The sequence below is a fragment of the Maniola jurtina genome, chromosome 25 (genome assembly GCF_905333055.1).
Source record: "Maniola jurtina chromosome 25, ilManJurt1.1, whole genome shotgun sequence".
In the NCBI taxonomy this organism is placed as follows: domain Eukaryota; kingdom Metazoa; phylum Arthropoda; class Insecta; order Lepidoptera; family Nymphalidae; genus Maniola; species Maniola jurtina.
In genome coordinates, this window is record NC_060053.1 from 1105853 (window position 1) to 1131440 (window position 25588).

Below are 25588 nucleotides of genomic sequence, written 5' to 3' on the forward strand. Positions count from 1 at the left end.
GACATTGGCTAATCAGAGTAAAGCCAGATTTAAAGGAAAAAAAAAGGCAAAAGTTTGTATATGTGTGTGTATGTTTGTTACTTAAAATAAAGATGATGCTATCTATTAACTACCTGCGGAGGGCCCTCGAGTACATCGGTCACATCGCAAGGAAGAACGCCAGCAATATCGAAAAACTCATGGTCACTGGTAAGATCGAAGGAAAGAGACCCCGCGGACGTAGCCCGAGACGTTGGTCAGACCAAATACAAGTGTAAATTAAAAATTTATAACACCCCCGACAAGTGAAGGTTACAGTAATGACTAGAAAAGAGCTGATTATTTTCAAACGGCTGAACCGATTTTCTTGGATTATAGCTAAGAACACTCTCGATCAAGCCACCTTTCAAACAAAAAAAACTAAATTAAAATCGGTTCATTAGTTTAGGAGCTACGATGCCACAGACAGATACACAGTTACACACGTTAAACTTATAACACCCCTCTTTTTTGGTCGGGGGTTAAAAAGAAGCGGTCGACACACCAATCTGGGATGCAATCCAACTGGCAAGAAACAGAGAGCAATGGAGGAACATCGTAGCGAAAATTGCATCTAAAGGGAGTCACCATCCTCTAAATTGAGGAAACGACGCAGGAAGAGAGAGATGTTTGTTACTCTTCCAGCAAAAACTACAGGAGCGATTTGACTGAAATTTAGGATGAAGACAGATTATGCCCTGGATTAAATCCCGGAAAATTAAAGAGTTCCCACGGGATTTTTAAGAAACCTAAAGCCACGCGAAAGAAGTCGCGGGCATTAGCTTGTCACACAAATTATAAAGGCAAAAGATTGTGTATGTGTGTAAGTTGTTACTCTTTCACGCAAAAACTACCAGACGGATTTGGTTGAAATTTAGAATGGAGACAGATTATGCCCTGGATTAAATCCCGGAAAATTAAAGAGTTCCCACGGGATTTTCAAAAAACCTATATCCACGCGCACAAAGTCGCGGGCATCAGCTAGTCACACAAATATGATGAAGGCAAAAGTTTGTGTATGTGCGTGTGTGTGTGTGCGTAAGTTTGTTACTCTTTCAGCAAAAACTACTGCAGCGATTTGGCTGTTTTTTTTTAAACCATGCTAATCATGACTAATGCTCCCCTTTCCCCTCCAATTAAGCGTATAGCTTGTGCCATGAGTGGGTACGACAATAGTGCAACGAGTGGGGTTTGAACCACCGACCTTTCGGAATTCAGTCCGCTCCTCAACCGTTGAGCTATCGAGGCTCATAGGCATATTGATGCCATAAAAATCTTTGGGTCCCGCAGGAGTTTTTACACACAATATTTACTCACCTTCATCCTGGGTTCGTTGGTCACGTCCAGGCCATCGTTGGTCCGCCACGTGACGTTGGGTCGCGGGTGTCCACGGACGCGGCAGGGCAACACCACGTTGTTGCCGATGGTGTCCACGAACACCTTATAGGAGACCAGGATGCGAGGCGAGAGGGGGACCAGCTTGGAGCGCTCTGAGGTGTCCGTGCTGCTATCTGGTGACGAGAGCAAGGAAAATGTATTATCCATACTTATTAGAGTACTAGCTGTGCCCGCGACTTCGTTCGCGTGGAATAGTGACTTTTCGCGCTTTATATAGCCACGGACGCTCAGGCGCGAGGCGCCGTGATTCTTTAAATTGACACAACTTTTTTATTTATGAACCGATTGACATGAAATAAACACTAAATCCTAAGTGAAGCTTACTACAATATATTAGTGAAAACCGTATCTAAATCGAATAAGCCGTTTCTGAGATTAGCGTGCACAAACACACAGACAAACAGACAAACAGACAAACAGACAAACAGACAAAAAAAAATTAATTACAATTTCGGGTTCGGCATCGATATAATAACAACCCCTGCTACTTTTTTTTTATATATTTCCATTGTACAGACACCACTTTTCTACAATTTTATTATATGTATAGATAGATTATAAATGAGAAAGTGTGTCTGTCTGTCTGTCTGCTACCTTTTCACGGCCCAATAGTTTTACCGATTCCAACAGAAGGTACAGAGTTACCTTATATCCCGGGGACGGACATAGGCCACTTTTTATCCCGGAAAATCAAAGAGTTCCCACGGGATTCCTCAAACCCATCCGCGTAACCGATTTGTATGGTACCGAGGTAGCTTGCGTTCATGTCATTGACATAGGCAACTTTTATCCCGGAAAATCAAACACTTCCCACGGGATCTTTCACAACCTAAATCCACGTGGACAAAGTCGCGGGCATCCTCTAGTTTTTGAGTATTTTTATTTATTATCCACTAGCCAAACGCGCCAGGTTCGATGAAAGCTCTCAGCCGGCTTCATTTCATTTCATTTATTTTTGCTTTCATGTACATTTTTGGTGGGTGCTTATACACGAGATCTTGTCAGGGCATTGCAAATACAATTTGTTGTAATTACAAGAGTATTAAATAAAGTAATAAATAAAAAAGCCTTTTATTTCTTACATTTTACGAGATCTAATATCTGTTTTCTAGGTTTTTGTTATTTACTTAGCTACCTCTATAACATTTTCCCATTCAAGCATGCAAAATTACATAATCTACTTATAGTTTAAAATTTGAAAATTCGTCTATTGTTTAAATAATTGCACCATTAAATTTTAATTTAATAATAAAAGCACCGTTCTGTACATAAACCTTTTTCTTGATTTAAATAATAAGCTAAGCGCGTATTTGTTTTTTGCGTATTTTATAAGTAAATACGTACATAATCCAAGGAAATTTGTAGGGAAAGGAAGAAAAAATTATTATTTTGTACGAACTGTGTTATATGAAGTGAAAATTCGACATACTTTCAGGTATAAAATAAAAAAGTAGTAAAAAATCCGCTATGCTTTCAGGTAGTAAAGAATTACGATTTACTCCTCAATATTCCCAGGAAAAAGACTAAGTAAATTTCAGGAGTAGGTCCAATAAGCAAGGTTATATGTCATACTATAAAAGTCCTTTGTTATGAGACCTTAGAATAATAACCCTTCTTTGTAATAATGTTTTATTATGCGCCTTTATGATAAAAACTTGTTTACTTCCTTATATGCGTATTTGCTATCAGGATGTTTGTAGGCGTTACATTTCCACCAGATATGACTTTTTTACATTGAAAATATTTTTACAATAAAACTTAAAGACCCTTAATGAAATCCTATATTGTAAGTACACACCATGGCAGCTTGGAATGGTGCCAAGAATACTGGCTGCATTTCCACGCTGGTCAGCCAGGCTGATCCTTTGCGCAAATAATAAGCCAGCCCTTCTGACACGTGAGGCTATTAAAACCGCGATGAAACTATATTATCCCAAAAGAAGTCCTGCTTCGAAGAAGCGGAAAGAGGTCCCGACCCTCAGTAATGAGGAATACGAATATAGAGAGAGAAGACAACGGTAAAGAAAATTTCTCTTACCCGTGCTGTAGACGATGGTGTTAGCCCTGACCGTGCCCTGACCGGCCACCACTAGGCACGTATACTGCGCGGGCCCATCTGTTCTCGATATAAGTAGAGTCGATGACACTCGCGCCAGGGAGGATGGATTAGAGTCTATGATCTCATTCGAGTCTTTGTCGTACTGGAACGAAGAATGAAATAGCTTAATTTTAGGTATTTGTTTGTCTGCTTGACAGTGAGAGACTCAAAAAAAAAAGTAAAAGCTATTCGTATAAACTCAAAACTGTTTATCCATTTTTATGAACCGCTTCGATATTATCAGTGTTATGATAGCGGTCATCAAGATAGCGGTATGAACCGTTTTGATGTCTGTATCATGAACTGTTTTCATGTCAGTGATATGAACCGCTTTGATGTCTGTATCATGAATTGTTTTGATGTCAGTGATATGAACCGCTTTGATGTCTATATCATGAACTGTTTTGATGTCAGTGATATGAACCGCTTTGATGTCTATATCATGAACTGTTTTGATGTCAGTGATATGAACCGCTTTGATGTCTGTACATGAACCGCATTGATGCCAGTGATATGAACCACTTTATAATCAGTGTTATGAACCGCTTTGCTGCTCCTACCTCATACACAGGCGCGTCGTTCTTGAACCAATGCACGGAGGGCGCGGGTGCTGCTATCGCTTCGCAAGTCAGCTCCAGCGTCGTGCCAGGTCGGTGTGCGTTGCGCGCTGCGGGCCGCCGTGTTAGCGTTATGAACCGCTTTGATGATGGGGCTGGCACTGCTTGAAAGAATTTTATTTTTAATTCTATTACATAGTAGATTATGCCCGTAATTTCGTCCGCGTGGATTTAAGTTTTTTAATCCCGTGGGAACTATTTGCTTTCCGGGACAAAAAGTTGCCTATGTCAATTTCCGAGACGCAAGCTACCTCTGTACCCATATAAATCGGTTAAACGGATAGGCCTTCTAGAATTCGGTAAAAAAAGTAGCCTATGCCCTTCCCCGGGACGTAAGCGAACAGTGTTTCCTACCAATTACAATCCGGGTATCTTTAAAACAAGAGTGAATAGGCACCTTCTAGGTAAACGCGTCCCATCTTAGACCACATCATCACTTTCCATCAGGTGTGATTGTGGTCAAGCGCTTACCTATAGTGAATAAAAAAAAAGCTAACTCAGTACCGAATTTCATCAAAATCGGTTAAACTGTTGGGCCGTGAAAAGTTAGCAGACAGACAGACAGATACACTTTCGCATTTATAATATTAAGTAAGTATGGATATTAACTATGGATTAGTATGGATGAGCCCTTGACTGCGATCTCACCTAGTGGTCAGTGATGATGCTAGGATGGTAGCGGGAAAACTTGGAAGGGGTGTGGATTTTTTTTATTACACCCATACCCCATATCAGTTTCTACATGTCATCGTACTGGAACGCCAAATCGCTTGGCGGCACGTCTTTGCCGGTAGGGTAGTAACTAACCATGGCCGTAGCCTTCCAAGTCACATAAAGCGTGCACGTGCGAAAAGAATTCGTTTCTTTCACAACCAAGAATGTCTTGACAATCAAACCTACAAACCTACCACTTCCGTTTCGCAGCTTTTAGAAACTTTTTGATGTAAAAGCATAGGAATCAGTAACGGAAAATTGCAGTAACTTTTAAATTTCCGGCAAGTTTCCGGTCTGACCTCTGTTTGATGGTTAATCCTGATTACAGCACCTAAGTATGCGAAAGCTATAAAAATTAAAATTCATTAACAGGGCTCTCTCCGTCACTTACTCCATACAATCGTAGTTCCAATTTCATTTGAATATTAAGCAACTAAAGTCCATGAAATTTTGCAGACATATTCTAGAAACTAATATCTATGTCTGTGGTTTTCCAGATTTCTGTTAAAATATTCGGTTTCAAAGTTACACGGTCTTAAAAATTTACATACAAATCTTTGAGCCCCTGTAATTTTAAAACTGCATATTTTTCGAAAAATCTAAAACACCACAGACACAGATATTAGTTTCTAGAATATGTCTGCAAAATTTCATGGACTTTGGTTGCTTAATATTCAAACGAAATTGGAACTACGATTGTATGGAGTAAGTGACGGAGAGAGCCCTGTTAATTATCTCACCATTAGATTCTATGTGGTTGTCAATTTCTGCGAGAAGCTTCAGATGTCTGTTGACGTTGGCGCCGCCCGCCAGCGCCGCCGTGGCGAGGATGAGAACTAAATAATACATGCTTTGTACGTGATGAGATTCTTGGTTATCCTGAAACAATGACAAAAATACTGTTATACTTCTAGACTTTCAAATCCGCGTATACGGGCTGAAATTTTAAAATGATTGTCTTCCCGTGGCAGAACGATTTGCCGCGGTAGTATTATCTATACCTACTATCGAATCATAGAGTTAAACTTAAAAAGATTTTTTTTTAATAATTAAAAAAAATTATCATCAACTCGAACGATTTGTAACACCATTTCAAGTGTATTTTTTGCAATGAATAAATAATAAAGAAATATGATGAGAAACAGTAATACTAGACTCAACACTTGCTTTAACGGCGAAGGAAAACACCGTGAAACTTACAGAAGGCCTCATTCATACGAGAGCTTTTATAACGTCCATTAATTAAAAAAGCGTTCAAATAGAACAAATGCATTCCCAAGTATCTGTTCACACGACAACGCTTTTTTAACGCGTATACAACGTTAATACCCGCTGGAAATACAACAGTGCGCGATAAAAAAGCGAAAAGATACTTGGGAACGCATTTGTTCAATTTGAACGCTTTTTCAACGGACGTTAAAAAAGCTCTCGTATGAATGAGGCCTAAGCCCTAATTCACACGAACGTTATAAAACGTTGCGTTAAAACCAGGCGTTGGCGGGTATTAACGTTGTACGCGTTAAAAAAGCGTTGTCGTGTGAACAGATACTTGGGAATGCATTTGTTCTATTTGAACGCTTTTTTAACGGACGTTAAAAAAGCTCTCGTATGAATGAGGCATAAGAGTTCTCCATAATATTCTTAAAGGTACGTGTGAAGTCCACCAATTTGCACTGGGCCGGCAACTTTGCTCGTTTGGCTTTAGGTATCAAAAATCCCTTGGGAACTTTTTAATTTTTCGGGATAAAAGTTATCATCCTTTTCCTATTTAAAAGAGAAACAGTGCCTACTATGAGACTTTTATGGAACACGAGCTGATGCCCGCGACTTCGTTCCCGTGGATATAGGTTAAAAAAAAATCCCGTGGGAACTCATTGATTTTTCGGGATAAAAGTAGCCTATGTGTTAATCTATTTCTTATCCTTTCAGCAAAAACTGCCTAGTAATTTTTGCGTGAAAGAGTAACAAACATCCATAGGTACGGTAGATACTTTAAACTTTCGTGTTTATAATATTAGTGGGATAAAATGCCCTGGAAAGTTCCCCATTGATTGTTAAATGTTAATAAGTAATGAGTTTTTATCATAACTTGCTTGAAATAAAGCGTTATTATTTTATTATAACGTGGTCTTTGTAAATAGAGATCGATTGAAACGGTTGAAGGAAGCTTTCATTGTGAAAACGTGGTCGATTTTATCAGTGAAAGACCTTATATGTACATTAGTTCTAAATAATAATTACAAATTATTCAAAAAGTTGTAAGCAAGCTTAGAAATTTTACAACTAAGTGTGGATTTTTGCAAAATAAACTTATTACCTAGCAAGAGATTCAAATTCTTGAATTAGAAGTATAATTTTTCTTATAATTATTAAAATAAAAATACATATATAGGTAGATAGGTATAGTAAGCTTAATCATATTATATCAGCATATTATTTTGAATGTACTATTTCTTACTTTAATAAAGAATCAAAGCAAATTAAAAAAATTCACTTGCACTCTACTTTCGGCTCTACATTTTGCACTCAGTTAAAGAGGTTAAAATTTCATTTTTTTTTAATGAAACTGTTCTATCTACACATAATATACTTAAGTATTAAAATAATACTTAAATATATTAAGATTGAAATAGGTACTTACAAAAAATTGAATTAAAAGAATTCATACAAAAAAACACGTGGGAACTTTTTGTCTAAGCCATAGAGATAGAAGGGCCTAGGTAACAGTAACTTTGGATTGCATCATCTTTTTTTTAACGCATAAGTAAACGTTCTAGAAACTACATTTTATGTCGTATAGAAAAAAATATTCAATTTAAGGAAATTAATATTATTTAGTAACATATTGGCCTAAATATTAATATTGTATTAATAATAATACAATTAGCTCACATATCTTCTATTACAATAAAGAAATAAAAATTACATGTTAAGATAAAAAATAAAAAAATAAATACCTTTTAAATTAACCACGAAGGTTTTATTTTACGCGCGAAAACCTCCTTTACAAATCTACACTACAGGTATACAATAATATCAAATGTATAACAAAAATCACTGTACTTATGTGTAACGGAACACGCACTTTAGCAAAAAAAAAAAAAAGAGATTTCAAATCACAGATTCTAAATTTCTAAACGTAAAAAAAAAATATAAATTCGTTCTAAAATCGGACGCACTTTTTTAATTTAAGCGCGCACATACAGGAGCATTGGACGGGACTAAATGTGCTGCTAAGTATTGCCGCATATATATAGGCGTCGAAGTTCTTGAATTCCAAATTGAAAAATGCACGCATAGGACGCCATTTCACTGGGAAGTTGCGACACAAGGGCGATAAGACATGTCATGGTGTCGTATCGTAACGACACCTTATTACTTTTTAATTTTTATTGTATTCAAATGCTAAAAGGGGCGGTTTTGCACCTACCACCATATTGATATATTGCCAACATTATTAGTTAGAGGGTGTTTTAGCAAAACTAACCCCTAACTTCACAGCATAAAATATTATAGGTATTATTTTAATTTTTACGAAATACTTAGCTAGGTTGGTAGGTATACGTGGTAAAATACAAAAATTGTAAATGTACCTAACTCAAGGTTTTTTTAGAAGTTGTATTACACTTTCAATAGATGGCTTTAGTTATTAGTAGCGCTTTCAGTCGTTAAAAATGACGTGCTTTAGTGGAAAATGAAAATACGCAGATTTTTATAGAAACTGAATTTTAGAGTCTGAGTATGTTTTTATTAGTAACTAGCTGACGCCCGCGACTTCGTTCGCGTGGATTTAGGTTTTTCGAAATCCCGTGGGAACTCTTTGATTTTCGGGGATAAAAAGTAGCCTATGTGCTAATCCAGGATATTATCTATCTTCATTCTGAATTTCAGCCAAATCCGTCCAGTGGAAGTAGTTTTAGTCCATGGCCCCATAACCACACGGTCCGTCCCTGGTCGCACCTCAGTATGGTTCCCATGTCGATTCCTACGATGCGTTGTACGTTGTCGTAGACTTTTACGATACGACGTCGCACCGCAAGTATTAGGAAAGGGCCCGTAGGCTATCACTTTAACCAATGGATTAAAACGAACCGGCAGTGCAAAGGCGCCTTTAAAGTCCACGTGTGCGAATATTGGGCCAATCAGTTTTATCTTTCTGAAGCGGTAATCTAATCTTATCATTTTATTCGCCATAGCTTCCGGCGTAAGCTTTTGCGTGAATATTTTAGTCTTCGAGGGGCGTGTGGCCTAGTTGTGACGACGTAGGTAGGTATATCAATCGATTGAAGCAACTTCGATACAAGTCGGTAACTGGATTGGTGACCGACTTGGAGGTCTTAATTTGGCCTTTTCGTTTTCTCCGTCCCTTAGAGAGCAAGTGAAGTCCAATAATAAGTGTAAATGAGAGTTGAGTATAAATCTTGTTCTCTTAGTCGAGTTGGATGCCTACCAAATTATTCTGAGAAGAAACCCGTGCTCAGTAGTGGGTCGGCGATGTGTTGGTCATGATGATTATGACTTCTAGCTAAAATGCCATTGTTTTGCAATGCCTCTCTATTGTACGTTGCTGGTAGCTAATATGTCAGAAATTTTTACGCAAGTGTCAATAACAACTGTATAAACTATAAAATTTCAGCTGAATCGGATGAACGATGCGGTGAGCGACCACGCAAACATTAATGTTATAAAATCAGATTTTATTATTATTCATTATTTTATTGCTCGGACCAAATCGTATCGTTACCGTTCCATGGTCTTTTATTATAAAAACTGCATTTCGTGATGGATGGTTTATTGAATAGACCCATATATTAAGAATAGACTGTACCTAATTATTCACTAGATAATATTATAGAAACCTAGATAAACTATGAACAGTAGGTCCTTTTTACCCCCGACCCAAAAAGAGGGGTGTTATATGTTTGACGTGTGTATCTGTGTGTCTGTGGCATCGTAGCTCCTAAAATAATGAACCGATTTTAATTTTGTTTTTTTTTTGTTTGAAAGGTGGCTTGATCGAGAATGTTCTTAGCTATGATCCAAGAAAATCGGTTCAGCCGTTTGAAAGTTATCAGCTCTTTTCTAGTTACTGTAACCTTCACTTGTCGGGGGTGTTATAAATTTTTAATTTACACTTGTTGCATAACGTGATTACGTTGTACGTGTGATGAGTTGGTGACTCAAAATGGTTAACCCCCACTGAAATTTTCGTCATCTGTATGGGACTGTCTGTCATTTGTATGGGATTACGTTACAGAGAGAGCCTTATATACTAACTTCTTTCCGTGGATAGAGTATAGCTGACGCGCCCCACCTTCGCTCGAGTGGAATTTTGAATAATAGCGAGGGAATTTCCGAAAATTCTGAAACATGTACCTACTTCTTCATTTTTAACCACCGACCCAAAAAGAGGGGTGTTATAAGTTTGACGTGTATCTGTGTAACTGTCTGTGGCATCGTAGCTCCTAAACTAATGAACCGATTTTAATTTAGTTTTTTTTGTTTAAAAGTTGGCTTGATCGAGAGTGTTCTTAGCTATGATCCAAGAAAATCGGTTCAGCCGTTTGAAAGTTATCAGCTCTTTTCTAGTTACTGTAACCTTCACGTGTCAGGGGTGTTATGAATTTTTAATTTACACTTGTAACCGAGAGTCTTTATAACTTAAGAAATGACGGACTTCATACAAACTTTCGTCCACTTTTTGACCCCATAAAAGAGGAAATTTCCTAAAAATCCTTTCTTAATGAACGTCTACGTCATGACAGAAACCTAAATTATGAATTTCAAGTTTCTAACCCCAGCGGTTTAGGATGTGCGTTCATAGATCAGTCAGTCAGTCAGGCTAATCTATATATCAGGCGTATAATAAAATCGCTGTTTCCGTGGCCACCAGACCACAGGCGAGCTTAGTAACAGAAAGTTCGTTCACGTGCTAACGATGCGCGATTGATTGCGCGCGCGCACAGTTGATCAATTGATCATTTATCAATCGTTTATCAACGTTGCAACGCTTTTATCCTTTTGCACTTCCGAGTGCGGTTGCTAACTGAGAATATTGTTAAGGAGCATCTACATCCATACTCTTTTTTTGTTTTTTTTTTTTTTAATTCAGGTACAAGTTAGCCCTTGACTGCGATCTTACCTGGTGGTAAGTGATGATGCCGTTTAAGATTGAAGTGGGCTATCTTGAATCAATATCTTCTCTAAATATATAGGTATACCTACTTAAAAGGAATTAAAACTGACTGACTGATTGATCTATAAACGCACATCTCAAACTACTGGTCTGAAATTTTACATGTATATAGCTATTATGACGTAGACATCTACTAAGAAAGGTTTTTTAATTAAATCCCAAAGAGGGGTAAAATAGAGGTTTAAAATTTGTGTAGTCCACACGGACGAAGTCGCGGGCATTAATCAGTCAATAATATTTTATTTCAGACCGACCATATTATTGCAATACTTGCTGATGTCCGTGACATCGTTCCTGTGGATATAGGTTTTTAAAAATCCCGTGGGAACTCATTGATTTTCCGGGATGAAAATATAGCCTATGTGTTAATCCAGGGTATACTCTATCTCCATTCCAAACAACCAAATGCGTCGAGTGGTTTTGGCGTGGAAGTATAACAAACATCCATACACACAAACTTTCGCGTTTATAATATTAGTAGGACAAGTGTAAATTAAAAATGTATAACACCCCCGACAAGTGAAGGTTACAGTAACTAGAAAAGAGCTGAGAACTTTCAAACGGCTGAACCGATTTTCTTGGATTCTAGCTAAGAACACTCTCGATCAAGCCACCTTTCAAACAAAAAAAAACTAAATTAAAATCGGTTCATTAGTTTAGGAGCTACGATGCCACAGACAGATACACAGATACACACGTCGAACTTATAACACCCCTCTTTTTGGGTCGGGGGTTAAAAATTAATACAATAGGTAGATACGTCCCAGGCGAAGAATTATCATAAACAAATTGTAATAAATTCGGGTTAAACCCACCGAAGATGCGCAGCTGAAAAGCCGAATGGCGAATATTTGCAGAGGTAAATAAACTCCACAATTTACTCACCTATGAGTATTTGGAAGGCCTCCCAAGAGCTGAGACAAAGGAGTTTTAATTCCTGAATTTCGGAAATCGGGGCCGAATCAATGACATTGGGCCGAATTGAAATATCATGCGAATTTCGGTATAATCCATCAATTATGTAACTCATCTATAAAAACAAAGATTAATTAGGTAGGTAAGGAAAAACGGAACCTGTCCATTTGTCCATCTGTCATGTCTATCAAGAAAACCTATAGGGTACTTCCCGTTGACCTAGAATCATGTTTGGCAGGTGGATAGGTCTTACAGCACAAGTAAAGGAAAAAAGCCGAAAACCGTGAATATGTGGTTACATAAAAAAATAATTAAATGTGTTCATGAACAAATAATAGTACAAATTATTATTTTCAACTAGGGGATGCCCGCGGCTTCGCCCGCGTGGATTTCGATTTTTTAAATCCCGTAGGAACTCTTTGATTTTCCGGGATAAAAAGTCCTTCCTCGGGATGTATCCCGAGTCTGTACCAAATTTCATTAAAATCGACCGACAGACAGACAGACACACTTTCGCATTTATAATATTAGTATGGATAGTATAGTATATATTATAATATATAGTATAGATTTTCAAAGTAAGATAACTATACCGAGTGGGACATTTCCTGCATGTTTAGCAGTGGGAGGGCGGGCGCTGCATGTCGCATGCTGCATGTTGTACAATACAGATTTGCCGTTTTTTAGCGGATTATAGCAAATTAAGCTTTTTATTAATTCCTATGAAGCCCTGAGCCCATACTTAGCAGAAAAAATTGAACATTGAAAATAATCCGTTTCCTCAGGGAGAGGTAATTCATTTTCCTTAAGAACGCAGACAGATTTTCTCTATATTCAAAACAGTTCCAAGAATTCTTCAAGGATGCGAAGTCTACATACACGAGGATAAGAAAAAAAAATGCAAAATGTGGCCTGAATCGATTTCAAAATGTCATTGAATTTCAGATCAATGAGAATTAATCGATTCAGTCATTCAGAATTTCACTGTGAAAATCGATTTCTTGGAAATCGGGTTTCTTTTTTGAATAAAATGATTTGGAATTGGGTGGGGTGACCCTTTTATTAATTGAGATTTTTTCGTTTACATATTAAAGAGACGATTAATAGAAGGAAAACTCAGCTTGCGCGTTTTAGCAATTAGATATCACTTACTTATCCTTCTTCTTCTTCTTCTAGTGCCGTCTCCTATCGGAGGTTGGCAATCATTAAGGCTAACTGGATCTTGTTCACCGCTGCTCTAAACAGTGACCTCGTACTCATGTTAAACCACTGGCGAAGGTTTTTGAGCCAGGATGTTCGTCTACGGCCAGGTCTACGCCTGCCCTTTATTTTCCCTTGCATTATGAGCTGCTTACTTACTTATCCGGTAATAGAAAATATCGTTAGGATTTTGATGATATTTAGCACCGAGCTTGCATTTTGGAGAAGGACTATGGTCACTTTTGGTCCCGGTAAATTCTCTTGGGGTTTTCAAAAAAAAAAAACTAAGTATATCCACTTCGCCAATGTAGCGGGCGTTTTCTACTTTGTACAAAGATAGTTTACACACTGGAAATGACCGTACCTACAATACTTTTCGGGTTCTGTACCTCAAAAGGAAAAACGAAACCCTTATTGGATCACTTTGTTGTCTGTCTGTCTGTCCGTAAAACCTATGGCTATAGGGTACTGCCCGTTGACCTAGAATCATGAAATTTGGCAGGTAGGTAGGTCTTATAGCACAAGTAAAGGAAAAAATCCGAAAACCGTGAATTTGTGAAAAAAAAGTGTGTTCACAAAAATTTTGATTCACTAAATCACATATAGATGGTGCAGACCGTTATTAACTTGCAGAGTTCTACATAAAGTTGTTGGGTCTGTATTATTGTCTTGTACGATGGTAATAGGCACACATTTTTACATACTACCTAGTAATTAGAATTCTCGAACTAGGTACATTATAACAAGTGAAAATATTACAATAAAACTTAAAACTAGCCTTATCTAATTACTGTACAAATCATGGCCGCGTGGAATGGTGCCAAGAATACTGGCTGCATTTCCGCGTTGGACAGCCAAGCTGATTCGTTGCTCAAGAAATGAGCCAGCCCTTCTGTTACCCGATGAGACTAATAATCTGATAAAAAATTGAAATCGATCTGATAACAAGCTGTGATCCCAAGGTCCTATTAAAATATTAGTAGGAAGTTGGATGATGATATAATAACTAGGATGATATAATATCGTGAACATACCACTTACCTACGTCGAAGTAGGATTAAAGAAGATAAAATCAATTCAAATCGATTCATTCTGATATCCGGTTACGCCGCAATCTGATATGAAATTACAATACTATCTTCCTTGCGAAATGCCTGCTACTATTGAAATTTAGAAATCGGTCAATACTTCTATAATCTAAATATAACAAGATAAAGTTGAAAACTAAAACCCGACTGCGATCGTCTTATACGCTGAAATATTATAGTACAATTATAAATTCAAAATTTATAACACCCCCGACAAGTGAAGGTTCCAGTAACTAGAAAAGAGCTGATAATTTTCAAACGGCTAAATCGATTTTCTTGGATTATAGCTAGCTCTCGATCAAGCCACCTTTCAAAGAAAAAAAACTAAATTAAAATCGGTTCATTGGTTTAGGAGCTACGATGCCACAGACAGATACACAGATACACACGTCAAACTTGTTATAAGTTTTTGGGTTGGGGGTTAAAAATTTATTTCCGTCGCTTGGAAGGTATATTTTAATGTTGTAGTAAAGTTATATGAACTCAGAATTTTCTTTTCTTTCATTTGACATCCCACTCGATACATATTTAAAAAAAAAATTTTTTTGGACACCCTCACTTTTTTTGATGCAACTTTTTTCGTATAAAATATAGCCTATGTCACCCGGACCTTTACAACGAATAAATTGACACATCATTCATCAAAATCGGCCCAGCAGTTTAAGCGCTACCTAGGAACACACATAATCTGGATACAATCATACATACATAGACTGCTAAAATCATAACTCTTCCTTTTAATTTGCCGCAGTCGGGTAATAAAGAGTAAGGAGGCTAGGCGTGGTATGTCACAGAATTTTGCGAGAAAAATCGCGCGGGAAAATTTTGCAGTGCGCGCTTGCCCTTTCCGTAGTGTTCAACTTGTTTATAAAGAAAGTAAAAATCTAGATTAACGGATGCAGGTAGTCTAGATTTTTAGGTTTAGACTAAAATATATGGACGATAAAGTGTGGGTTTTTAGCACTTGTTTTGAACTCAAAATTTATTTTGAATATTTACCTTCTCTACTGCGTCAAAACTTCTCTTATATTAAAGCTATTTAATATGGACTTCGTCTGTGGTGGCGTTTGCTGGCGCGCGTATTGTGCCTTTTTGGAGTGTTTTTTTGTTAGAAGTGGCCGGTTTTTGTGTTCTGCTGGTGTTTGTTGGTGGTGGAACTGACTGGGAAACGCTCTAGAGGGGCGCCGCGTGTATGTCGGCGGGCGCCGGCACAGACGAAGTCCATACTTATACACATAGTTTCACTAATTTATATTTAACTATAAACTTGACATTGGCTAATCAGTGTAAAGCTAGACGAAAGAGAGAGAAAAAAGCTATTTATTAAACTGCTTTTAAAATATAAGAGAAGCCATGAGGCGCGAGTCGTGATAGCCTAGTGGTTAGACGTCCGGTCCGCCTCCTATTCGCGAGGTCGGGGGTTCGATCCCGGACACGCACCTCTAACTTTTCGGAGTTATGTAAATATCAGTTGCTTTCGGTGAAGGAAAGTATCGTGAGGAAACCTGCATGCCTGAGAGTTCTCTTCAAAGGTAGGTAGAGCCTCAATAGCTCAACCGGTGAAGGAGTGGACTGGAAACCGAAAGGTCGACGGTTCAAACCCCGCCCGTTGCACTATTGTCGTACCTACTCCTAGCACAAGCCTGACGTTTAATTGGAGGGGAAAGGGGAATACACTAGCTGTGCCCGCGACTTCGTTCGCGTGGAAGCGCTTTATATAGCCACGGACGCTCAGGCGCGAGACGTGTAGTACGTACTCTGTACGTTAAAAATGTTCGCCGTGATCCTTTAAATTGACATAACTTTTTTATTTATGAACTGATTGACATGAAATAAACACTAAATGTTAAGTGAAGCTTACTACAATATATTAGTGAAAACCGTATCTAAATCGAATGAGCCGTTTCTGATATAAGCGTGCACAAACACACAGACAAACAGACAAACAGACAAAAAAAAATTAATTACAATTTCGGGTTCGGCATCGATATAATAACAACCCCTGCTACTTTTTTTATATATTTCCATTGTACAGACACCACTTTTCTACAATTTTATTATATGTATAGTTAACATGGCAGTAGGGTAATATTGTGTGTTCTAGCTCAAGTCTCTAGATGACGCGGCGCGCCAGCGCGCGCCGGATCTATAAGACTTAAGCTAGAACACACAATATTTTCACAATAGATATCAGTTACAAGAGAATGATCAGGTTATTGTTACTAACTCATGTAGAAAGATGATTCAATGGTTGATTTAGCACATTTTCAACTGATGCAACTACTTACGATACTGAGTTGGAATATTTTATACAAATTCTATTCTTAAGCATCGATTAGATTATTTAGATTTAGAATAATTTATATTTTGTACTGGAACCCTCAAGAACCTACCTAATGCAATTAATGTAGCACTCATCTCAAATTTATGTTAAGCGGAGGTTCAGTTTATGATGGGAGCAAGTTAAAGCGGAACAGGTATGTCAGTTTATTAATATAAGTAATTAGTAACCACACTCCTTTATCGTAAAGTAAAAATTCAAGTGTTGCGGTATAAAGGTTCAAACACGATCGTTCAATTATTCAATCATTCATTTATTCATTTATTCAAGTATTCAACTCATGGTAAGTGGTGTGTCAGTTTAAGATGGAAGCATACTAAACCAGAACAGGTACGTTTGTCAGTTTATTAATATAAGTATAATTAGTGACCACACTCCCTTACCGAACATTCAAGTGTTGCGGTATAAAGGTTCAAAGACAATCGATCAATCATTCAATCATTCATTCATTCATTTATTCAAGTATTCAACTCATGGTAAGTGGTGGGTCAGTTTAAGATGGAAGCATACTAAACCGGAACAGGTACGTTTGTCAGTTTATTAATATAAGTATAATTAGTAACCACACTCCCTTATCGAAAATTCAAGTGTTGCGGTATAAAGGTTCAAAGACGATCGTTCAATCATTCATTCATTCATTTATTCAAGTATTCAAAACATGGTAAGTGGTGTGTCAGTTTAGGATGGAAAGCATGCTATGCCGGAACAGGTAAGTATGTCGGTATATAAGTATCAATAATAATTACTAACCACACTCTTATAATAGAAGGTTAAAATTCAAGTGTTGTAGTATTAAGGTTCATCCAATTCATTCATTCATTCTAGTGTTATGGTATCCCACTAAAGCAAGTGTCCGAGTCAGAGGTGCATGCCTGGGATCGAACCCCTGCCCGACTTATAACCGGAGGCAGCGGACGTCTTAATCACTATGCTATCATGACTCATAGAGTAGATCGAGTTCGGTTGATAGACCTACTATTCCATAAAATACTTACATTAACACTTTTCTACCTAACTATTTTTGCCGATAAAATCATATTTCATATAAGTAAGTATAAGTACTTTTTATTCTCTAAATGGGCGATAATTTTTATAAAATTATTATTAATCGATCCGCTTTTGGTAAGTAACTAATGAAATATTATATTGTATTTTGGCATTACACTATTTCAATTGCTGTAAACATTACCTACATAGTGCATAATATGCATACTTATCTAATGTAGAAATACAGAACAGACGCCATGAGTGTTAAAAAATAATATCAAAGTAGGTATAGTCGGGATACATCATGTGTTAACTAAAAGTGATTCTTTTTCGGTGTCTAATGACTCGTATTGCAGGATTGCATATTTGCAGTTTGCTTCCTAATAGGGAATCCTAAACATGCATGCGGCATCTTATGTATGTGTGTAATAATGAGATCTTTGAATGTCATTCTAATTACTTTTATGTTTAAGAGTCATTATTCTATGCAAATACTATGAACTTTTGACTTTATTGATTGACTATTAGAAGAACCTAAATTCTGTAAGCACTGTTTTCACTACGCATTTCTTTTGTGAGCACTTCAACGAGCAAACGTTTACTTAATTCACTTAAAAAATCATTTTTTAAATTTCAAAAAGCAGTTGTTTAGCTTCAGTATGTATGTATTTTTTTATTTTTTTTATTTTTTACATATTTTAATGAAAGAGTTGTTGCATCTACAGATAAATAATATTTTTTTTAATATTAACTTCTTACCTAATAGTATTTTAAAAAGTTACATTAAGTACATACATGTTTAAATTTCATTTCACCAAAAAATCTTTAATTGTTTCAGAACTAGTTAATAGTATGATGTAACAACATTAAAAAAATGTTTTTTCTATAACAGGGCTTCGAACTTTAGTAATAATCCTTTTAATTCGGATGACGAATTACCTATAACTTCAAATTCAACTTCAAAGAGTAAATCACTCAATAAATTGAAGAAATCAAAAAAGCGGCAGTCAGATTCAGAATCTGAACCGGAACCACCTGTAAAGCGTAAGAAAGCGCTTCAAAAAAAGCCTGTCAAGGCTGCACGTCCTTCATGGGAGTCTGAGGTGAGTTATTACACTTTATTTTTACTGTAAATATAATATTATTACAATTGTTTTCAAGAAATATTAGAATTCTGACTGAATATAAGCATCAACTAAACCCTTTAAGAAGATATTAATGGTTTTTTTTTACATCATTATATTTAATTATTTAATTATTAGTTAATATTAGCTTAGCACGTTTGAATATGGAGCCTAAGGTCTCAAGTTCGATTCTTGAGCTGGATCAAATAAATTGTTAGCTTTAGGGGAGGTTTCGCAACTCAACTCTGGGTTGTTGAATTTATTGATGGAAACCTATTTATTAATAAACATTTTATTAACTGAGTTAATATTTTTTAATAACTAAAAATATTATTTTTGTCTTTTCAGTACGAAGAAGAAGTGGTGCAAAAGCTTGAACCACTTAAAAATTTTATCACCAAAAAAATAGCATCTGGATATTCTACCCAGCGAAAACCAGAGAAATTAATAACGGAAGGCGATTATTACTTAGAACTCCGCATCTATAACGCTGCTGAAGCATCAAAGATAAGCCCGGGTAATCGATGGCGTCACGCCCTTTTTACTTATAAGTCATGTATGGATACCAACTCAGAAATTTGGCAGGCAACGAATCGCTTGGTCGCTGCTGCTAAGGAAGATTTTAAAGGGGTTAAACCTACACTATACCCAGCATGAAAATTTTAACTGCATTTTACTAACTTCAAATAATAAGTACTCTTACTTAGTATAATCTCATAATGACTTTTTGTGATATTTGTAATATAACAGTGCCAAAATACTTTTCACATAAGAAAAGTTATATACATAAGTCTAATTGTTTACTTCGCACAGAATTCGATAATGTTCAAATAATTGGAACTGCTTTTAAGAACAGAATACTAAGCTATCGTGTATGTCCATCAAAAAAAATTTTGTTACCTGAGCAATTTTTATCTGAAGTTGTAAATACGATATGTAATTTAGTAAAAAGAAGTCTTGAGAAACATAATGCTCTTAAAATAAATTTTGAACTATTTGCGACTTTTACTTTGCCAAAAAATAATGAAAAATCTTTGAAGTCGTTTAATACTAAATATGTACAAATTTTTCAATCCACAAACATAAAAAATATATATTTAGAGTGTGTAAAAAGCCTGCTTAACAAATTATCAGAGTTTGAACATTCAGAATCAGGCTGGTCTTTTGACTCTTTGAATAATTTAGAAGTAAACATTAATAAATATAATCCTTTAAGGACAGGCTCCTATATTCCACTACCAATAAAAATTCTGAAAACTAGATCTTGTGTAAATATTAAAAATAGTGATGATAAGTGTTTTCTGTGGAGTATATTAGCACATATGTATCCCACCGATAAAAACTGTAATAGAGTATCTTCATATCCTCATTATTCAAAAGTTTTAAAAACAGATGGTATGTCGTTTCCACCATCTTTTGAGGATATCACATTATTTGAAAAAAATAATTCTGACATAAGTGTTAATATATACAGTTTAGAAAAAAATGGTGATATTAACGGACCTCTGTACAAAACCAGCAAGCGTAAACTTGTTCATGTTAATTTGCTTTACATTACTAAAAACAATAAAAGACATTTTTGTTTGATAAGAAACTTTGAACGGTTGGTTCATAGTCAACTTACTAAAAATAAGTCTAAAATTTTTTTATGTGAGGAGTGCTTCATTTATTTCAATTCAGAAGAAAAATTATGCAAACATAATTGTGCTAGAATTAAAACTGTTCTTCCAGAGAAAAATAGTAAATTATATTTTGATAATTATGAAAGAACTCAAAGAATACCAATTGTGATTTATGGTGATTTTGAAAGTTTATTAAGAGAATATTCTGATAAAAGTAAATCTGGGCATACTGAAACCATACAGGTTCATGAAGCCACATCTTTCGCGTACTATATTTGTTGTGAATCTAAACCTGAACTTAATGAACTGGTTTCATACATAGGAGCTAACTGTGCTCAAAAATTTGTAGAAACAATTTCAAATGATGTCAAACGATTACATGCAATTTTGTTAGAAAATAATCCCATGAAACTACTTACTGAAACTGAAAAGAAATGTTTTCATAATGCAAAAGTTTGCTGTATATGTAAACAAAAATTTACATCCACAGATAAAATTGTAGCAGATCACGATCATTTTACAGGGGAATATAGAGGCGCGGCTCACAACATTTGCAACTTGAGTGCAAAGAAATGTCCTTTTATACCTATTATATTTCATAATTTAAGTAATTACGATTGCCATCTTTTTATTAAAGAGTTAGCGAGTATTAATGGTCGTATAAATATTATTCCAAAAAATAAAGAAAAATACATATCTTTCACAAAATTTATATCAATTGATTCAAAAACTGCTGCTCAGCTGAAATTCATCGATTCTTTTAATTTTCTCAGTTGTAGCTTAGATAAATTAGCTAGATCTTTACATCAAGACGACTTCGTAAACTTGCGTAGGTATTACAGTGATCAGTATTTATTTGATTTGATTTGCAGAAAGGGTGTGTACTGCTATGATTATATAGACTCTTTAAAACGTTACGATGAAACTGAGTTACCAAAACGAAAACATTTTTTTAATAAACTTACTTCAGAACTTATTTCGGAAGAAGATTATAAACATGCATTGAAAGTTTGGAAAACTTTTAAAATAAAAAATTTAGGCGAATATACAGATTTATATTTAAAATGTGATGTACTATTACTAGCAGATAGTTTTGAAAAATTCAGAAAAATTAGCTTAGCAACCTATTGCTTAGATCCGTGCTATTATGTTTCTTCACCTTCTTTAAGTTGGGATGCAATGCTTTTGCATACCAATGTAAAATTAGACCTTATAACTGATGTGGAGATGTATCAAATGATTGAAAAAGGTATACGAGGTGGTCTAGCTCAGTGTTCTTTAAGGTATGCTAAAGCTAACAATAAATATATGTCTGACTATGATATCAACAAATCAAGTAGCTTTTTGGTATATTTAGACTGTGTGAACCTGTATGGTTATGCAATGATGATGAAACTTCCTACAAGTAATTTTAAATTTTTGAACAAAGACCAAATTGAGACTTTTGAAATTGATTCTATTACTGTTGATAGTAACATTGGTTATATACTTGAAGTAGATCTTAGTTATCCATCTGAAATACATGACGCTCACTCAGATTTACCATTTGCTGCTGAAAAATTTACACCTTTTGGTCATAGAAATGCCAAGCTTATTGCAAATTTATACGACAAATGTTCCTATGTTATTCACTACATCCATTTAAAAGAATGTCTTAAAAACGGTCTAAAATTGTTAAAAATTCATAGAATTCTATCATTTGAACAAAAAGAATTTTTGAAACCATATATTGAATTGAATACCTCTTTGAGGCAAAAAGCAGAGTCTGAATTTGAAAAAGACTTTTTCAAAAAACAAAATAATGCTATTTTTGGTAAAACCATAGAAAATAAAAGAAAACAAGTAAATGTAAAACTTGTTAATACATGGACAGATAAGAATAATAAGACAAACAGGATTATTGGAGCAGAAAAGTATGTAAGTGCGCCTAACTTTAAATGTTTGTCGATATTTACAGATAATTTGGTTGCAATCCAATTAGAACAAACGAAATTAATTTTGGATAGACCAATTTATGTGGGGTTTACTGTTTTAGAGTTAGCTAAAACACATTTATATAACTTTCACTATTCTATAATGAAACCATTATATAAAGAAAATATTGAACTTTGTTATACTGATACTGATAGCTTACTATATCGCATATATACTGATGATTTTTATTCAGACATGAAAAAGAATATTAAGTTTTTCGATACCAGCAATTTTAGCAATAAAAATGTTTACAATATCCCTCAAGCAAATATGAAAATTCCGGGGTTTTTTAAAGATGAGATGGGTGGAGATGTTATTGTTGAATTTGTTGGCTTACGAGCAAAATTGTATTGTATTGAATCACAAAAAATGTCTATTAAAAAGGCAAAAGGAGTGACAACATCTGTTACCAAAAGGTTGGATATAGATAAATACAAAAATGTGTTATACTACAATCAATCAGTCAGAAAGAATATGTGTGTTATTAGATCTAAAAATCATAATGTATATACCCAAAAAATTAATAAGTTAGTTTTAAATAGTGAAGATGATAAAAGACAAATTTTAAAGAAGCAATTTAAAACGTTGCCGTGGGGGCACTACAGTACAATTTTTTAGTTGTTAATTTGTACAAGATTTTATGTTATTCATTACTGTGCAATTTTGATTGTTCATGTATGCATGCAAATATTGAAATAAATATTTACTACTCATCATCACTGTCATTTTATTATTTTATCTTTTAGTTTTTTATTTTTATATTTATCGAGATCAATAACTTGAGTTATAGTGATATCATAGCAGGTGATAATGTTTGCTTACTGACCTTTACGTTTGTTTATATAGACCTTCAATTTCAACATTATATTCTTATCACCTTGGTCAAGAAATGAAAATGCAGTAAGCAAACATTAAGCAAAATTAAAAAAACCTTTACATTGAAGGGAATCGAACCCTTGAAATATTTGAAAAAACTTGATTGTACTACCTAATATTTACATGGAATACGTTAATATTATTAGGTACTTAGTACAATCATAATGTTTTCAATTAATAGTTTAAAATTTAAAAAAACAATTTTATTCTTTTAACCACGTTTATTTCATAAATAATGAATTCATGCTACAGCTCCTTACTCTAAAAAACACTATTTTTATAAACAAAAAATATGATGATATTTAAAAATAAGCAAATTACATTTCAACAATAGTTCACATTTATATGGAGTGAGTAATTTTTGACATTATTTTACCTATCAAATTTTCTGTAGCATCCATAACTTCATCGTAATTATCCTTGACTACATACTGTGCACTAACACTAGGAGTATCACCATTTATATTTTCATCTTGTTCTCCTCCATTTAGTCCATAAATATTTATTTTTATTAAATGAAGCCGTCTTCCAGTTGCTTTGCGAATAACATAGGATGTTGATGTAGAAGTCGGGGGTGAAACAGGCTTCAATAGTGATAAACTGCATTTTTTCTTTTTTTTCATCTCCTTACTAGATGCTTGAACTGGTTCTGCTGCTTGTTTTTGAGCTAAATCCTCGCAAAGTCTCTGAAATTCAGTTTCCGCGAACCCGTTTACATCTTGTGCGTAGTAAAAAGGATTTGTTAGATTTTCGTTGGGTAAGATAGGAGTCGACATAATTCTGAAACAAAAAGAAAAATAATTAATAAATAACGGTAAAAAAATACATGCTTTATTAAAAGTCAGCACATTGTTATAAAATAATTATAATAACTTACCAAGTAAAATACTCGATATTTATTATGATAAAATTATGAGCGCGGCTACTGTTTTCTTCGGGAGCTGTAGCAGGAATGAAGCTTTAATAAATAATAATTAATCTAATACTGTCTTGCGATCTAAAACGATGTAATTTGAGCAAAACGAAAACATAATGCTTTAGTGACACAGCATCACATTCCAAGTTTTTCCCGAGAGCTGTAACAGGAATGAACATGCATCGATAGTAAAATCTTATATAATCTTGTATTCTCAAATGGGTAATTTGAGCAAAGTGAAAACAAATCTTTAGTGACACAGCAACGCATTCCGAGTTTACACGTGTATGGTGTCATTTCTTTAAATTGGTTATTAACATTATGTTACATTTTAGTTATAAAATTATATAGAATATAATGTGAAGACTTTATAACAGGATTTTATCTTTTTTAACAGAAAACACAATGAAGTTGATCAAACAACCAGTAACATTGGAAATTAACAATTTAAATATAGAAGCGTCATCAATCCAAAAAAGGCATAGTTTGCTATTGCCCGATACGATTCGCTGTATAATATGTGGACCGTCAAATTGTGGCAAAACAAACACAATGTTAAGCTTATTACTACATCAAAATGGTCTCAAGTTTCAAAATGTTTACCTATATTCTAAAACAACATTTCAACCAAAATATTGTTTTTTGAATAAAGTTTTAAGCATGGTTCCAGCTGTTAAGCTCTTTACCTTCAAAGATGATAAAGAGGTTATTCCTCCTACTGAAGCCTTGAAAAATTCTGTATTTATTTTTGATGATGTTACTTGCGAGAACCAAGTAAATATCCGAGATTATTTTTCAATGGGTAGACATAAGAACATCGACTGTTTTTATTTGACTCAAACATATTCTAAGATACCAAAACAATTAATTCGAGATAACGTAAATTTTTTAATAATTTTTAAACAAGATGATATAAATTTGAAACACATCTATAACGAACATGTCAATTCTGACATGACTTGGTCAGACTTCAAAAAATTATGTTCAGATATATGGAAAGATCCATACACATGTTTAATAATTAACAAAGATTGTGAAATAAATAACGGTAGATATAGAAAATCTTTCGACGTTTTTGTAAAATTTTGAATGAAATTATTTAAACAGATTGTAATTTAAAATTAGTTTCATTTTAATTTTTACTACATAGTTCAATGGTTGTGTAAAATAATTAAAAAAAGAAATGGAAACAAGTTTGAAAAAAGAGTTAATTAAATCAGTAAAGGCTATTAAAAGTAAAGTAAAAAGATTACGTGATGAAGATGAAGAGTTAGAACTGAGGCGGAAAAAAATATTTAAACCACTGTCTGATCCTTTGAAAGCAATTGTTACACTAAGTAAATATGCTACAAACAAATCTTATCATGAAACTAATTGTAACAACGCAAGTGTTGAAAATAATCAATCGCCTGAAGTTCCAAATATAAACTCAAAACAAGATGGTGATATTGAAATTACTCACAACGATAATAACTTTGAAGAAAATCCGAAAAAACAAGAGGAA

At 34.8% G+C, this 25588-nt stretch overlaps 1 protein-coding gene across 4 annotated transcripts in view; it reads right to left on the reverse strand.

Moving 5' to 3' along the window:
- LOC123878078 (neural/ectodermal development factor IMP-L2-like) overlaps positions 1 to 25588 on the reverse strand; it is an 82963-nt gene that overhangs the window by 1454 nt on the left and 55921 nt on the right. Inside the window, exons 1-5 of one of the 4 annotated variants that reach the window (XM_045925144.1) lie at positions 7803 to 8081; positions 5586 to 5724; positions 4075 to 4232; positions 3455 to 3617; positions 1336 to 1529 (exon numbers count right to left, since the gene is read on the reverse strand). In XM_045925144.1, coding sequence (XP_045781100.1) covers positions 1336 to 1529; positions 3455 to 3617; positions 4075 to 4232; positions 5586 to 5694 — 624 coding nt within the window. In that variant the 5' untranslated portion in view covers positions 5695 to 5724; positions 7803 to 8081. Of the gene's footprint in view, positions 1 to 1335; positions 1530 to 3454; positions 3618 to 4074; positions 4240 to 5577; positions 5725 to 7802; positions 8082 to 25588 lie in introns of those variants that run through there. The other 3 variants (XM_045925141.1, XM_045925143.1, XM_045925142.1) reach the window with 3 other exon arrangements.